Source organism: Copidosoma floridanum, unplaced genomic scaffold (assembly GCF_036245765.1).
Source record: "Copidosoma floridanum isolate Cflo_tuat_1 unplaced genomic scaffold, Cflo_Japanese_pri ptg000013l, whole genome shotgun sequence".
Lineage (NCBI taxonomy): Eukaryota > Metazoa > Arthropoda > Insecta > Hymenoptera > Encyrtidae > Copidosoma > Copidosoma floridanum.
In genome coordinates, this window is record NW_028321890.1 from 15,861,906 (window position 1) to 15,879,878 (window position 17,973).

The 17,973-nt window shown below is 34.2% G+C and overlaps 1 protein-coding gene across 1 annotated transcript; it reads right to left on the bottom strand.

Moving 5' to 3' along the window:
• Positions 1–998: 998 nt before the first annotated feature.
• Positions 999–7,057, bottom strand: LOC106639221 (piwi-like protein Siwi). The gene is made up of 9 exons (XM_014352730.2): positions 7,025–7,057; positions 5,669–6,148; positions 4,902–5,110; positions 4,383–4,568; positions 4,146–4,316; positions 3,783–4,062; positions 3,164–3,516; positions 2,665–3,082; positions 999–2,577 (listed from the first exon to the last, which is right to left on the bottom strand). Exons 2-9 carry the CDS (start codon positions 6,141–6,143, stop codon positions 1,928–1,930), a joined length of 2,742 nt encoding a protein of 913 aa, XP_014208216.2. The 5' UTR covers positions 6,144–6,148; positions 7,025–7,057; the 3' UTR covers positions 999–1,927.
• Between the last annotated feature and the right edge of the window lie 10,916 nt (positions 7,058–17,973).

Genomic DNA, 17,973 nt, shown 5'->3' on the forward strand with positions numbered 1-17,973 from the left:
ACTCGGTGAAATCGTTTGGTTTGTTATTTCCAATGCGTTTAGTTGTACGTTAGTCATGCGTTTGTTTAAATTACTGTGATGCTCGTGCGTTCGTGCTCATTCGTATGTTTCATCATATTCATTCAGTTTTGTAGTTATTAATAAAAAGGGATTTTTTTTGGCTTCGTGTCCTTTTTCCCTTCAAATTCTTGTGTTATTATTTATAGCCTAGTATCCAGTGTAGTGTTAAATGTAATTACATGCATGCCATTGAATTCAGTGCTTCACAATAAATTAACTTCCACCTTTTATACGGCGGCCGAGCCACCTAGGGCAACGTCATCGGATTTACCAAATTCGGGATAAAACTTTTGTATTTTCATACCACCAGATTATACGTAGTAAAACTAATACTAAAGTGACTGGATATGCTGATGTGTGCCAGTGATTCTCGATAATCAATGTACGTTAGTATATACCCACTAAGGTCGGTGATCCGGCCAATCTCATTAGTCATTTATTTTTGGTAAACTTGATGGACGATTGCGTTATGTACAGTAAACCAAAACTCCTTTCAAGGATTTGTCAAATCTTTTTTAACGTACATTGTTTTATACTCTTTTGTTTGATTAACTTAAATCAAACAGATTGTTTAAAAGCTCATCACATTATAAATAGCAAATTTTAACTGTTTTTAACACTTGAATTGCGCAAACGGTAGGTTCCGTATTCAGTTCCAGCTGCATTACCTAATGATGAAAAAAACATTTTGTAACGCGCCATGTAACAGTTCGTTTTATTGTCAATAGAACTTGTTATCCGTTTCCCAGAGAATATTATCAATGATCTCAAAAACCTTTGTCGAGCTGATACTCGAATTTTGCATCGGCAGCGCTTGCGTTGATCCTTCTGCACATATATAAATACAAGTATTTCAAGTATTAAAAATATTTATATTAAGTTCAATGTAAAGAATATAATAGATGTAGAAGAGAAATTAAGATGTCATCAATGAAACGTAATTTTTTACATACTTTATTTAACAATTGTTTTATTTTTACATAAAGTATGAATAATTGACTTCGCAGAGTTGAGTAGAAAAAATTTAGAGAAGAAAATATAAAAATCTGTAAGAATATCTGCTATCTATTATATGCTCACAGGAACAATCAGTATTTAGTGTGCAAGATTTTATAGCACATGCTTAAAGAGATTAATATTTTGAAGATTAGTGTACCCACAAATGTGTGGCAGTTCGCAATCAGGTACATATTTATAAATCATCAAATTTAATGCATCTTGTTAACCGTAAGACTTTACATTTTTTGGTTCAGTGCATGGGTTTTAGTCTTTAATATAAATTTGAATTTTTTATTTTGATATTCAGATAAACATGTATTGATTATTTACAATGAAAGTTATATTGTAAATCAAGTTTTTACTCCTAAGGGTACGATAAAATTACTAGATCAAAAAGAAAATACTTTTGAAAACGACGTCTAAAATATTACTGTGCAATTCCGCTGGTAAGAAAACGCATTTAGTAGGATTTTACAACTATCTCGAAACACGTGTATACCTACATTTCATTTTATTCACAACCGAATCAAGGAAAATGTCACTTGAATAAATTAATGTCGTGCATAACAGAAATCTTGGGTATTTTATAAAAAAAACTCTTATTTAAGAATAAATTTGTAACACGTTTTAAAATTAGTAAGTGAAACGTAAATTATGAATCTGATATTTTATATTTTGATAGAAAAAGTGATTTGATTTTATATCAATTACTTATAATCCAGGTCATATTCTAGATTCTTTCTACAATCGTAGAAAACCATAAATGGTAAAATTGTTACTTTCCAACAATTTAAATTCGTAGAAACAACGATTTTACAAGTTAATACTTATACTCTAATTTTTTTCTCAAATTTTTCGTTTTGTATTTTTAAAGGAAATATAAAAGATTTTGAAGGTTTGGGTTAGCTGGTTGCCTAAGCGTCTGTGACATAAACATGGCCAATTTATGGGCATATTGGCACACAGACGGAACTCTAACGGTCCCATTGAAATTATAATACATATGACACAGCCTATACGTTATCAACTGCATGTGATCCGGACTTAAGCCTGTATTATCAGCAATAACGTTGTATGACGTCGGCGAAACAGTTCCTTGCTTCACGCTTTGGGACACAATAAAAAAGTCATACTTCAGCGGATCTGTAATGACATCATCTACAACGGTACCAGGTACTGGATTCTGGCGCTTGTTAAAGAGTCTCGTGTTGATTCTCTTCGTAACAATTACGAACGCCAATCGAAGCTTTTTGTTTGCCACTTTGTAGACATCCTCGAGCTTCTTCTGGATTTGTTTCACTTCATACTCGTGGACGAAAGGAATTTGTCCGTCGCCGACTCCATCGCGATATATGATAATGCAACTCGGTAGCTCATTGTTGTTGTTCCGTCTGTATTCCGTGACGGCAGTTGACAAATGGTTAGCAATGCAATTGGAGAGTTCTTCTCCAGGCAATTGTTTGGTAACGGCCGAGAAATGGCGACCAAAATTTTTGTCCAAAGAAGACACCATGGCTCCTGTAAAAATTAAATTTTATGGCTCGTAAGTGGTAGAGTAATATCAATTTAATAATTCGTACACATATGAATAGTTAAATAACTCACCGAAGTCTTCGGAGCCAATCGATTTTTCGTGGCAGACATCGAATCCAACCACCATCAGACCTTTGACCAAGGTTTCACTGATATCAACTACCCATGGAGTTCCGCCAAGCTTGCAATTAATTTGGATGGCAATTTTGCATGCCACAGCACGTCTGCTTTTATGCTCCAATGATCTGCTTGAGATCACTTGACTCGGGATTGCTCTGTCCACGCACAACTTTTTTTTTATTGCGTTGTATCTCACTTGATTGTTGTTTGATACAATGCAAACAATAGCTTGTGGATTGGAGTTGGCTATTACCGATGAAATGGAATTTGCGTAAGTATCAGGATTCTCGTTTTGAATGAGCTTGATATTTGGTCTAATCATCCTGAAACCCATCTGTGCGGCAATATTTACGACTTCTTGCAGGAATTTCTAGAAAAACATGACATTTTTAATAAGTACATTAATACAAAGTCACAACAACAAAAAAATCATGTTTTTAATAGTAAACACCTGTGTTGGAGTACATAGCTCCTGAGTGCAGAAAACAATCCATTCTTTTAGGTCAGCCGAAGCTACCATTGGCTTAGGCTTGTAGTGAAGATCCCACTCGGCATTTTGTGCGTCAATTTGGATTCTGTTGCCAAAAATGACTTTTTGAATGGGAAGCACTCGGGCAGGAACTTTCACTAGCTGGTTGTCTAGCTGCAAATTCCAGCGTTGCAAATCATCTTTGATAGCAGGTTTCGAATTAAGCCGCTTATGGAAGCTCATCAACCGTTCAACTCTAAGGTCAGGTGAAATTCTCGTCTGAGCAATGAGCTCTCGCATCAGATTGAAATTCTGTCTCATTTCGTCAGTTATACCTAAAATATTCGATTTCGAACAAATTATTACACGCAGATACATACGTATATAAATCGAAAGTAAATATTAAAACATCATTCAACAGACTTTACTTTTTTTCCTACTTTCGAATGTGCATTGTAAAATTGTTTTAAAAGAAATCTCATTTTCAGCCTATGGCGATACTTATTAGCAAATTAATAATTGTGTTTCTAGTATAATTTTCTGCTTTTCTCAATTTTGTACATGTTCTCTGTATCGTTTTTATTTTAGTTCTTTAACTTACCAGTGGAGTAACAGAACTCCGGTATAAGGTAGACAAACTCGGCAAGACCAGCCCTTATGTCCCTTGCAGAAGATCTTGAAACTAGAAGAGGCTGTTTACGGTCTTTTACTTCGATGTTGTACCTCTCTTTGTAATATTCAGCATATTGAATGTCTGTACCGTCACGTTTTTTAAATGTGCTTTGAGGACTGACTTTAAAATCGACATCGTGGATTCTGTACGTTTTATTGTTGTAATGGGTGATAACTATATTACCAACCACAGCATCAAAGAACATTTTCTGAAATCCAATTATTCTTTGTGTTAAAAAAATTCTAGAAATCATCACTAGACCTTGTCAAACGAAGAAAACAAAAACCTCACCTGATAATTTCTGCTGTTTCGACGATAACAATCCATTAGCACATCTAATATGGTTTCCGTGCGCATCACTTTATGGGAAATTTCGGAGCACAGCAATATACCAGATTCATGCTGTCTGATAGACGTCACGTAGCCTCGCCAAATTTTAAGCCTGAATCGAGGTATGGTGATCTGAGAAGGAAAAACTCTTATTTTCCAGAGCTTCGTATATGGACATGGTTACTAACATTTACTCACCCCATCTTCTGTGTCATAATAATTCCTTCCAACCAGAGCCAAGTTCAAGTGTTCAAGACACTTACGCACAATGACGTTGAACACTTGGAGGTAATGGTAGTCCCCTTGAGCGACCGTAGACACTAATCTGATTTTAATATTGACCGCTTGTTTGTCCGGTTCTCGGAAGGAATTGAATTCAAGAGGCTGGAATTACAAATTACGTCATTATAATCAAACACTTGGGATAAAAAATACATGTTGCTGAAAAACTTACAAAATTTGCACCGTATGCTTTGCAAATTATGTAATTGGGCCTCAAAACGAGTTTGTTCAGACATTAACTAAACAGTAAGTATTTAATTTAATTTTTTTTTTTTTTTACTCAAAAAATGTAACTTTCATGTTGTGTGAACAAAATACCATTTGCTTTAATGATATCGTGATTCTACAAAAAAATTCCAACAGAGGTGGTATTCTAGAATTCACCATTTCAGATATACAAAACATTTCCACGCGTAAAATATTTTTAAAGCTCACCTGAGGTAGATTATGGTACGTGTACAGCATGGTACCATCGAAAAGATAAGCGCCCAATTCCTTTTTGTGGACGCGCAAAAGGCCCTTTTTAACACCGGTATGTTCCACTTCCGGGGCTATATCCACCCTGTACTGGTTCAGCGTCCAGTCAGGATGAGCACTTAGTTTGAAATAATTTGCCTCCAAGGTAGTTGGCATCCCTAACTTTCCTGGAAGCCGAAAAAAAAAAAAAAAATTAAAATTTCTTATTCATATTAGGATTCTGTTGATTTGTACACATAATTTTTGTACTATTAACGGATGTTAACACTTTGAACCCAACGTTTGGTTAAAACGAATGTCAATTTTTAATGAACAAAGAGTAACGAGCACATCGAGGCTCGAATTTAAGATGAGATATTTCGTTAAGACAAGAAATTATTTTTAATAAGATGTAATTTTAAGATAAAGAATTAATATTTTGTAGTACACAGGTTATCATAATGTATCGGAAATAACTTCCCGTGTTGGCGTTAATGACATCACACGTAGAAAACATTATTTGGTACATTTGCCCGCCAACGTTTAAATTTCATTTGAATTAAACTTTTTATGATTTTTTGAGATAAACTAAATAATAAACTTTTTATTAGAAAATAAATCTTAATCTTTAACCAAGCTAGTATTATCGGTATTTTAATTATCGTTTCTGCTAAATAAATTTCAACTTTTTGTACGTATTAACAAAAAAATAAAAAATTGCAAGGAATTAAAAATGCAAACGATACCTTGTTTTGATGTTATAACTCCACGCGTGCAAATTTCATGACGCTCAACTTTGAGGCGATCCCTAGGCCGCTGCATCGGATCACGTTTGACATGCTCCACTGACTGACTTTTAGGTTGCTGCTGCTCCGGGGTACTAACGGGACGTTGTTGTTGCTGCTGTTCTGACTGAGTTTTCGACTGCGAATCTGGGTAACTCGAGGGACGCTGCTCCGGGTGACCTCCACCACGTGGTCCCCAGCTACCTCTACCACGCGGCTCTGAGTGGCCTCCACCACGAGGCTCTGAGTGGCCTCCACCACGAGGCCCCCGGTCACCTCCACCACCACCGTCTCCTCCTCCTCCACCTCTACCACCTCCACCTCGACCACGTTCACCTCCTCCACCTCGACCACGGTCACCTCCTCCACCACGCTGCCCCCGGTTACCTCCTCCGCCACGCTGTCCGCGGTTACCTCTTCCACCACGCTGCTCCATGTCACCTTTGGGAGTGAGAAACAAAAATAAGCTTCTTAAAAATGTTGAAACCAATTTTTTAATTTGAGGTGTCGGATTATTTATCAAGTAAATTTTTTTTAACGAATGGCAACTACTTAAAAGTAAATACTATATATTCTGCAAATTCTAGTACTTATTGAAAAATTGCTATTTGTTGCTTACAGGAGTCTTTTATAAGATGAAAAATACAATTAACAGTTATTACATCAATTGGCTCTTGGTAAGGTGTATATTTTTATCCACTAAAAAAAAGGGCAAAGCAAAAAGTCGTATGATTCATTAGTTACCCTTTTTAAAAATCCTGTAAATGACCGATACTACAATAAAATTGATAGAAAAAATACTAGCTATCTTTGACACGACAGTAAAACTGGAATTACTCGATCACCATGGAAAGATTTGTAGTTTTTTAAGAGAAAAAATTTTCCAACATTTGCTGTGCCAGTACTTTTCAAAGTAATGTCGCAGTGTTATTGTGAAAATGAGATTTAGAAATATTAAAAAAAAAGTACTTTAAATGTACACATAATGCCATTAGTGTGTAGTGTTAGCACAAAGAAAAATTTTCTTTTCTTCAGTAGGAACATTAAGAATAACTAGATATGATAGTGTCGATAGGTGATATGCGTGTACACGAATAGCTTTGACTAATTGGAAAACTATCGTCAGAAAAAACGCTCGTTAAGCACATCAAGATATGATACAGTAGCTACGTCAATATTAGTGAAAAGTTGCTCAACCAGCTATTACTATATCTGAAATACTTGAAAAAATAGACAACCAAAAGTTAGATGTATAATGCCGTGTATCGGATTTTTAACGTCTAACAAACATACCTATAGCTTCTACTAAATTTTTACCTAACAATGAAGGTTCCACATGACTTGAGCTGATAAATATTTATATGTATCAATTAACGTCGTAGTTCTGTCGTGAAGAAAATCAATTCAATTTCACTTGGTACGTCTAATTTGCCACAAAGGCAAGTAGTAATGGAACACCAAGTTGGGAACGGAAAAGTGTAATTTCAGTGTACACATATAAGTACAGTTCTTATACCATAAAACAGAAAAGAAAGAGAAAGTTTTTCGAAGAATTCCCAATAGTCGATGGGTCAGATGGACGCGCAGAGTGCGAGTGCAGTGAGAGACTCTTGATGTTCCTTGTGCGTACTCTCATATCTTTATGGTACACCTATTCTAAACAATCCTTGCTATCGGCACGTTCGCTCTGCTCTTTACTGCATTGTATTGTATTTCAGAGCGACGACAAAAACAGATACATGTGCTTGTACTTTGTAAAAATGCTCGTTTGAAATCACTAAAGTGTAAACTCTAAATCTACACAAGTCGGGTTTTTAAATTGACGAATTACAGAAAATCGAAGTTCTTTTCTTAAAACAGACAACAATATGTATTATTCATCGGCAAAATTTATTCAAATAAAAAAATCTGACCTGTTACTTATATCAAACTGAATGACATCGTAAAAAAAAAAAAAAAAAAAAAAAAACTAATATTCAAGGAAAAAACAAAAATGGCTGTTCCGTGATTTTGATGAAAGGATAGGATAGCAAATTCTTTCAAATGACTGCTGTTCCTCATAATTCTCATATAAAGAATGCGAGATAGAGAGATGGTTGCAAGGTGTACGAATAATAGTTGAGTACACAAAAACAATTAAGTGTACGCTGTACTGTATCCGCAAAAGAAAAACGTTTGTTGTTTGTAATTAATTTTTAATAAAATTTTGAGAAAAAGCGCATTGAATTATGGAAAGATGAGCTTATCATTTCATATAAAAGTCTAAACTAAATACAGTTGTTTATTAATACTAAAAAAAAAATTATTGCATTATGCATATATGTAAATAATAAAAGCAAAAAAAATTTAAGGAACTTTCCTTACATCACAGTTGTAAAATAATAACACTTAACAGATTATTAATGAAAATCATGTTTATGAAGACAATGGATAGCTTGGGCACCAAAGTTAAATTGATAAAAAAAATCTGCAATACGCATAAAATCAAGTTAGTATGAAACAAGGTGCACCATTTAGTAATAACTCAAACATTTTAAACTTCATGAATAAGTTATAAGATTGTCATTAGCCACAATGGCTTGGATTACTAGAAAAAAAAAAAAAAAAAAAAATACTAGACTTATCAAGTTGTTAAACGAGGATAGTTGCAAATTTGTAATAATTTACAAGATAGGTAATCTTGAATTGATAAAAATAAAATCCAAATTCAGTTTGACTGCTGACAATAAATTGTTTACCTAGTTAAAGAATTCAATTATTTCACACAGTCGCAACAACTCGCACTTGTTTTGAAAAACAATACAAGTATACTTTGGTGTCGATTAGTTAGCCGACAAGTAACGCTCGAGGCACTTCACGTCGATCGATATAGAAATACATTCAAACGAAAGATGGGTTGGCCAAATTGCATGACACTCAAAAAAATCCTCCCGACACGAACGAACACGTCCAACGAAAACACCGAAACCCATGGCAACAAGTATGTACACACGTATTTTCCGAGGCGTCCTTACTAGCCGTTATATACCTACGAGTGAAGGAAAAAAAAGTTGAATTACTGTGTAAACAATAATGGGTTTTTGGCTTCTGATCCAAGATTGTCCTAAACTAAAGTCAACAAGTAAGTACTTTGCTCGTTTACAAACACTATTCTGTCCAAGAGTAAAAGAAAAGAAGTAAACATGAAGCCACGTGTTTGGTGTTTTGAAATGTATAAGCTTGTTTAAACGAAGGTACACGTGCTGTGTGGTTTAAATGTTAAAAAACTACGAATACGATCGATCATTAATGCAAGACGAACAAGGAGAAAAAAAATAATATGATGCAATCCCTTACTTCTTAAATTCAGTCGAACTCCTGTCCACGAACAGTCGCAGCGGGAACCTTAACGATGTCTCAATGGCGACGTGCCGGAGGACAATAACGAGTCGTAGGCATGCACTTCTCTCTCTCTCACAGCTGTAGCTGCTGTAGGTGATATACCTGTATCTTACACTATACAGGCTTCCGTACGGCGGAAATCGCTCGCGCACGCAAGCACACACTGTAGATAGACGCTGTCAGCAGTCAGATGAGCTCTTTGCGACGAGACCCGAGGGTGGTAAAAAAAAAAATTTCAGCCGCAACCCATATAACTCTCACAGGAAATGAGAAACCTCATGATTTGAGAATAAATATCTATCAAAGTAATTTTATTATATTTCATTCTGGTGAAGAGTCTTCTTATTTAACAAGTGCCGTGTAGTTGATTATGTATACCAGCCGCAACATGTACCTACCAATGGATGCCAAGAAGTACCCCAGTAAGTAACCACATTATTTTCAGATTTCTTTTAGATGTTCTGTAGACTTCTTATGTCTATCTGTAACAGATCTTTAGGAAGTTTCGGAGGTAAAATTCCCCAAAGATGTGTTTTGGATGAACGTTAGAAGTCCACAAGACACCTAAAAGAAGTCTCAAGAAAATGTGTTTACACTGGGACCATTTGCGGCAACATTAGAATTTATTTACTACCCGAAAATCGACCTCCAAAAAAATGGACACCAATCGTACCAAAAAAATACCTGCCGTAACTTAGCCAATCGTTTTTTCATAATAGTTTATATGTGAAACTAAAGTTGCGGCAACTTTCAGATACAAAAAAGAGGAAAAATTACCAAACTTTCGTCAGAAATTGAAACCGAACCGCTTTTATAAACAATAATGGTTCTTTGGCTCAATTTGTTTTGAACAAAAAGTTTCACATAAACCATATTCGTAAACCTAATACTTTTCTCGCAAAAAAATCGAGAAGTTTTGAAAAATGCGATTTTTACGATTTTCGTTCGCTCATGACATAAAGCTTGGTTTATTGATTCCAACTCAAAACCTCTCAAATGATAAGCCTAATATTATATAGTACTAGAACACGAAAAGAGCAGTTCATTTTACGCGGTTGTTTTTTATTCAGCGAGCCTGACGTTATAATATGTCTTTTTAATGCAATACAGTATATTTTGACATTAAATTTCTTCTACCCAGACGGTCCTACCAAGATTTTTTTATGTATTTATTCCTGCTGAATACGTTTCTGCATAATGTGCTGCTGCCCAAGTGGTCAGTTATTTATTTAGACAAATTTTATGGATGAATTGGAAAAATCAAATTTTACTCTCAAAAAACTTTTTTTCCAATTTTTTAGCTAATTTATTACAAAAAGTTTACTGTTAACCATCTGAATTAAGCTCACACTCTTCACGTGAAGCAATCTTTAATACTGAACCGTATATAAAAAATACACTTTTTCCCTTTTTCATCAGCTACAGTGTACACGTGCTTATAGTTATTAAAATTTTTTACTAATAATTTTTAATTTGTTACTTTTCATCATTGCTTAAAATATTTGTTAATTACAAAAATTAACCACCTGGATCGCGACCCACCATCGAAAATCGTTGTTTAGCGGGTGAAAATACTATACGTCAAAAAAACATTGTACATATAACGGTACAGTTAATTCATGTTTCATAAAAATTATTATTCTTGGCACTTCACGTGAAAAATATCACATTGTATTTTAATATTATGTATGTACAATATTTTCTTCTAGCTAGCTTGCACAGTAAGTACATGCGTATATTTAAAATTTAGTAATTTTTATTTGATCTTTTGGGGCAAACTTCCAAATAAAAAATATAACACGTTTTTTTTGAATAGCGACGTTTTTTCGACTGGAACGTCGACCTTTTCAGTCAAACAGACAAAGGCATCCACATCATACGAAGATATTAATGTATATATACTAGCACATCACACATATTATCCACATAGTTTCTTGAGATCAATCTATTAAAAGTAATAAATATGGTCAGTAACGTATATAATTGAAAAAACGTTTGTAAGTGTGACTTAATGTGTATACTTAAGTCCTCTTTCTTATTTATATTTTACTGTCGCCCGACGCAATTTGAAGCATTGCAGAAAACCATCGCTTCTTGCAATTTTCGGCTCATTGTATAATATTCTAATGTCATATATTCCGTTTAAAAGTATGATTGTTTGAAATTTGATGTACAGATATCACAGATTCGGTTTTATAATTATTTTTATGTTTTCTTTTTGTTTAGGTGCTCTTTTTGTTTCGCCTGTATACTTTGCAGGGCTGCCGTTGTACGAAATTTCATATACAACGTTGGTGCTAAAATGTAACTTGCATGTTTGTTCTATCTTTTATTTTTCTAATCGTGCAATTTTCTCGTTATTCTGAGAATAGTACTTATTCCAAATTTTTTTCAAATATTGTTGTGTTTTTTTAGAACATAGTAGGGAAATATGGCGAACTAATATTATTATTTTCGCATGTTTATTTTTGTATATTAGCAGTATTGCATTCAATTTTTAATATCTCTTCAACAGAATGACTAGGTCCTTCCAATTTTTGATACGTTATGTTATAAGTATTTATTATCACTAGTAGCATACTATAGTTTTTCAAACAAATGTGTCAAAATTAGTTTTGGTTATTGTTGAGAATCAACAAATATAAAAGAGCCTTTAACATTCAGTTTTATGACTTAATTTTCAAAAAATCACGTGGCTAGCCATTTTAAAATTTTACCGCTAACATCAAAAGAAAAGCACAGGATTTTATTTATAACGTTAATTGGTGTTAAATGTGATAACTGATGCACATTGTATACGTCATGTCCCTTTGGATCGCTTGAAAATATAGTATCCAGTTTTTATATTTTTTTTTTTTTTCGTACCACTTTCTATCGTTTACCGGACGAAATCCTCTTTGCCGTTGATTTTAGTAATATTATCACAGCTGCGAGCATACATGTAAACAATGACATAGACATACTTTACTTAGTCTTGTCGGTTATATTAATATCAAAGATCGATTGGTATATATAGCTTCTCCCTCGTTTTGGTAAGCAAGGATTTAGGTATATATAAATGGAAGTGGGTGCAAAACACGGGAGTTCAGTCCTAGGATCTATGTATACATGTACTAATGGACACATAAATTATGACTTGAAAAAAAAAGAAGACGCATGGTCAGGACAGGACTCCGGCCGACCACCGATTTTCCCCTATACCTGATGACTCAGTCCTATACCTATTTCGCCCCGCCTTTTTCTCAAGTGTCGAGTGCCCCAAAAGATCGAACGTGATTGTACTATAACAGCAATAATAATAATCATAACAACAACAACAACACAACAACAACAATAATAATAATAAGAGCAATTACAATTTGCTGAATTCAAATTGTCAAATAATAATACATTGTAACGGATGTCTAAAAATCAATAGTAAAATTTTGTTTTCTGTGTGTTTTCTGATGATAAATATAGGTGTATATTACGATTTATTGAATATTTTCTTATGCGCTCTGGGTGTGTTATGGGGTGTAGGAGACAAAATTATTTTACGATTAGTAAAGATAGTAAGGATGGCATTGCCAAATTTGTTTATTTTTCAAAATACTCTAATGCTGGTGATGGTGTAGTATAGGCTTTAGGTCTCTTTGTCTCTCGAAACTATATACCTACTTACGTGACAAAGTAGAGTATGCAGATAGCCGTCGTAAATCACATCAGCAGAAAACAGTTTTACGACTCTTATATTACCTCTTTTCTAATAAAGTTTGTTTTGAAAATGTTTTCTCTTGCGCACTCCACACGTGAAGATGAAATTTTGAGCGAAAGAGAAAAAAAAGTTGTGAAAATTGGTGCAAAAACACATGAAAGTCTTTAAATTTTTTTTTTTTTTTTTATCGTACTACTCTGGGTGCACTTTGCACGATATTTATTATTATGAATACATACATAAAATAAATGAAATTTTTCATCCTACAAGCACACTAGACTATTTAAAAAAAATAAAATTTGTTCACAATTTTTCGCTTATTTATTGTTTTGACAAATAAGATACATATAAACTATTTTTCACTTATTACTTACTTATTTTTTTTACGAATTACGTAAAAGATTTTCATAAAAACGTTTTAATACAAGTGCTATAACGTAAATAAGTCAGTGATAAAAAAAAATTTTTTTGCAAATCAAATGTAGTTTTTGTCTATTTATGTTTTCAAAAAATACAAACACATGAAATCAGTACTTTTTAAAATTATTTTCGCATTGTCAACTTATTTTATTGAAAATATCAAATAATACTACAATTTAGATAATTATATATTTCAAAAACCCCGCAAAAAAACAACTTGGCTAGTTTTAATCAATCACACAACGAATAAAAATGCTTCAGTCACGTAACACTTTATCATCTTTTAAAACATAAGATGAAAATTAAAATTTTACTTTTTAACTAAATATTTGTACATGTGATTTATTCTTAAAATCCCGTAAAAAATGGAATTGATCAAGTGAAAAAAAAATCATAACTTCCTATTAGATTTTCTTACAGGGGAATAAATTAATACTCAGCTTCGTCGTACATTGGAGGTGCGTAAAGATTTCTATTATCGAGTGAAAATTATATTTTTTTTTATGTATCTCTGGTGAAAATGCGACATTTTTCCTAATTTTGCAGGGCGCAAGCGCAACGTATAATTATAAGTTCTCAAATAAAAATGTTTTGGTATGCTCTGCGTGGAAACACTGGAAACTACCTCCTTAGCAGAAAGGGAGAGTTGGAAACACGTGAAGAAAAAAAAAAACTTTATTTCTAACAGTAGCGAATGAAAAAATTTTTTTTGAGAAGAAATACAGCACTTTACCCTAAAAAAACAGGCAAATAAATTGTAGTTATGCTGAATGTATATCATGGAAAAAAATAATTATTTTAAAATAAAATTTTTTTCTACTGCATCTATAATATTAATTTATCATTATATTTGTATTGTATATTGTGTACATAAACATTTTCTTCTTCGTTTATTATTTTTAAGTTGTCGAAATTAGCAACAAATAAAGTGGTATAAGCTTTCAAAAACATAAATTTAAATAATTATTCTATTTCTGAAAAAATACAATATACATTATTAACATTTAAAAGTAATTTAACGGAGGTTTATTTATTGATCAATTAATTCTATGGTTTGCCTTTAGTAGTAAATTTTAAGAAAAAAAGGCAAAAACATACGTTGATCTAATTCGTGTTAGGTTTATGCAATCCAAAAAAATAAAAGAAAAAATCACTGTTTTTACAATTACAATTTTTTTTTTTAATTACATTGTGATAGTAAAATGATAATAGCAACGCCTAAAGCCTAAAACAGTCTGTTTATTCGAAAAGAAAAAAAATAACGATACCTACTGGCTATACTCTTAATTCTCTCGAAATCCTTAAATAATATATAAGATACAGCAAAGTGCCCGCATAATTTCATAGGAGTGACGATCGATATTATACGAAGGGCACCTGGACAGGCACTTCCAACTTGTCACTCATGCAATTTGGTGTCCCTTTTTCTCTGCTATAAGTATAACTTGTCACTGCAGCATAATGAGGGTCCTGTCAGTCCTGTGGAAGGATACTGAACTGCTGAGTAATAACTAAAAAAATAATGCCATATGTTTTCGTCATTCTTTTTGGACATGGGCTTTGAAACTCGAAGTGAGTCGAACTTTATTAAAACAAATGCAATAATTGACTATAAAAAATAAACATTACACAATTTATTGTGTTTTGTAAAAAAAAGATTTTTAACGGTTAAAAAAAAATTCAAACGTCTTATTTTAAATGATTGATTGCCTCATAACAGTAGCCTTTTTATTTGTTTTATAATTGATTAATTAAGACATATTCACATAGTTGGTTTAGAGGGTTATTTTAAGACTTGTTTAGGAAATTTTTTAGCAATGATTAAAATTAAGTAAGTCTACGATATACAAGTATATTGATGAAACTAAACAAACTATCAAATTTTGACATAAAAAACACTGGGTTAAGGTTTTATTTATATTTTTGAGTTAAGTTATATCTTGAAGTTAAGCAACATTGCCGTTTCGCCTACGTTGTTCGCTTCGTGGATTGATTGACTGTTTCTCTGTCCCTTTGACATCGTGAGCGGAGAGGATTGCCAAATTTCTGTCCCGTTGTCTAAGTCTGCAACTTAGACACCAGGTCAGAAATGAGGCAGGGGTCGTACCATGTAACTATTTTTCAGTACATCGGCCTATGTTATAACATAGGCCTGCAAAGCAAAAAAAAGTTATATGGTACGGACCCAGATACACCAGGCTGTTCCGGATCAGGTTTTTCCTACGGGAGATTTCCCGGGGTTTTCCTGACCCACATGACAATTGTCATGGGCGAATGCGGAGCAGTTGTTATGGCCCCTTCCCCTTCCCATCCCATCACAATTCCTTCCCAATCCCAAGTGCTAAGTGCCCTCAGTAGAGCCTCTACAAGAGAGCCGGAGGTAAAACACTAGAAAAAAAAAAAGTATACTTTGACCTCTGTAAATTTTTACATGTGCTTTTTCACTGCTCAATGCTCTTTGTGAAGGGGATGGGCGACCTTCTCGCAGCAAAATTGCTTGTTAACCCCATGCCCTTCCCTGTAATAGGATCGGCCTCCCATCCCGTCCTTCTTCCCATCGTTCTCCCAAGTGCTCAGAGGTCGTACCATATAACTATTTTTCTGTACATCGGCCTATTTGTTTTAACACACAAAGTTATATGGTGCGGCCCCAATGCCCAAAGTACGGCGCGTTTCAGGGCGCGACGCTTTTCATCCCCAATCTCTGACGCAAAAAACATGAATTTCCTTCTTCTTAGATAATCTCAAAATTGCTACAACTCTGGTTTCGAGAACATATTTTGTAAAAAAACGTTTGCCGAAGTTGCGGCTGGTTCTATTTTTGCGAGGGTCGTTGATTCATTTGACAGTAGATTTTTGGTCAGTCGGGTAATTCCAATTTGGCCGCGACTGTCATTTAGGAGCTGTTCACATAGGATGTTTTCCGCAATCGTCATCAGCAAGTAATTTAAGGTTGCGCTCTACGCTACCATCAGGTCGGTAAGTCAACTACCTTGAATTAACTGGCGCTCTGTTCCGTAATCTGGCCAGTTAAAATAGCAGACGACAGTCAACAGCGATGAAATCTTCACTTTTTTCTCGACTTTCACGTCGTCTGCTGTTTTTTATCTGCGCAGTTAAGGCCATGCATGGCCAGATTACGGAATATATAGCGCCAGTTTAATTCGAGTTAGTTGACTTACTGACCTGACAGTAACGTAGAGCGCAAATTTAAATTACTTGCTGGTGACGACGATTGTGGAAAACACCCCAAGCGGCGTTACCACCACGACCTACGTAACTTTACAGCCTCTAATTTTATCATTCTGGTAAAGAGAGCACGGTGTAAGATGTACGTGAAGTTATGTGTAGTAATTAAAGAAATTACTACTAAGTAATGCCATATGGTCAATTTTATTAAACCATATGAATATCTCTATTTTTAGAGGTCGACTTTTAAGTAAAAAATAGATTGTAAACTTGCCGCAAACAGAACAGACCACGTCAACTTTTTATTATCTATTTGTAAAATTAGTTGCGGCTGGTTTATAATTATTAAAGTGACTTTGCTGTAAATGGCAATAGTTGTTTGAATCAGCGCCATCTAGCGGTCTTTATTTTTTGGCCAAAAGTGGCTCCTAAAATTCTCAATCAGAGCATTCAGGAACGGAGAGATTTTGTCAATTATAAACCAGCCGCAACTTATAATAAAGCTCTAAAATGGGAAAATAACGTACGTGTGTTTTTGACAAAAAGATAACAATCTATTTTCTACCAAAAAATTGACCTCCTATGTGTTTGTACTTTTAAAGATAAATTTTTAAGCATAAGATAGATTGTAAACTTGCCGCCAAAAACACACGTACCGTTATTTTTTTATTCTTTAGCTTCATCATGAGTTGCGGCTGGTTTATATTTGACTAAATGGCTCTAATCTTAAATGCTCTGATTGAGAATTGTAGGAGCCACTTTTGGCCAAAAAATAAAGACCGCTAGATAGCGCTGATCCAAATAACTATTGCTATTTACAGCAAAATCTTTTTGATTATTATAAACCAGCCGCAAATAATTTTACAGATAGATAATAAAAAGTTGACGTGGTCCGTGCTGTTTGCGGCAAGTTTACAATCTATTTTTCACTCAAATGTCGACCTCTAAAAATAGAGATATTTATATGGTTTGATAAAATCGACCTTATGGCATTACTTAGTAGTAATTTCTTCAATTACTACACATAACTTTACGTACATCTTACACCGTGCTCTCTTTACCAGAATGATAAAATTAGAGGCTGTAAAGTTACGTAGGTCGTGGTGGTAACGCCGCTTTGGGTGTTTTCCGCAATCGTCGTCACCAGCAAGTAAATTAAATTTGCGCTCTACGTTACTGTCAGGTCAGTAAGTCAACTACCTCGAATTAAACTGGCGCTATATATTCCGTAATCTGGCCATGGCCTTAACTGCGCAGTTAGAACAGCAGACGACGTGAAAGTCGAGAAATAAGTGAAGATTTCATCGCTTTTGACTGTCGTCTGCTATTTTAACTGGCCAGATTACGGAACAGAGCGCCAGTTAATTCAAGGTAGTTGACTTACCGACCTGATGGTAGCGTAGAGCGCAACCTTAAATTACTTGCTGCTTGCTGGTGACGATTGCGGAAAACACTCATAGACATTTTTTGCTCAATTCAATGTGAACGTTCATATTGGAAAGGGGGTTCCACTGTTCTGCTAAACTCAAATTGAGTGAACAGACTAAACAGACTTATACTGTGTTCTCTGTCAGTCAACGTA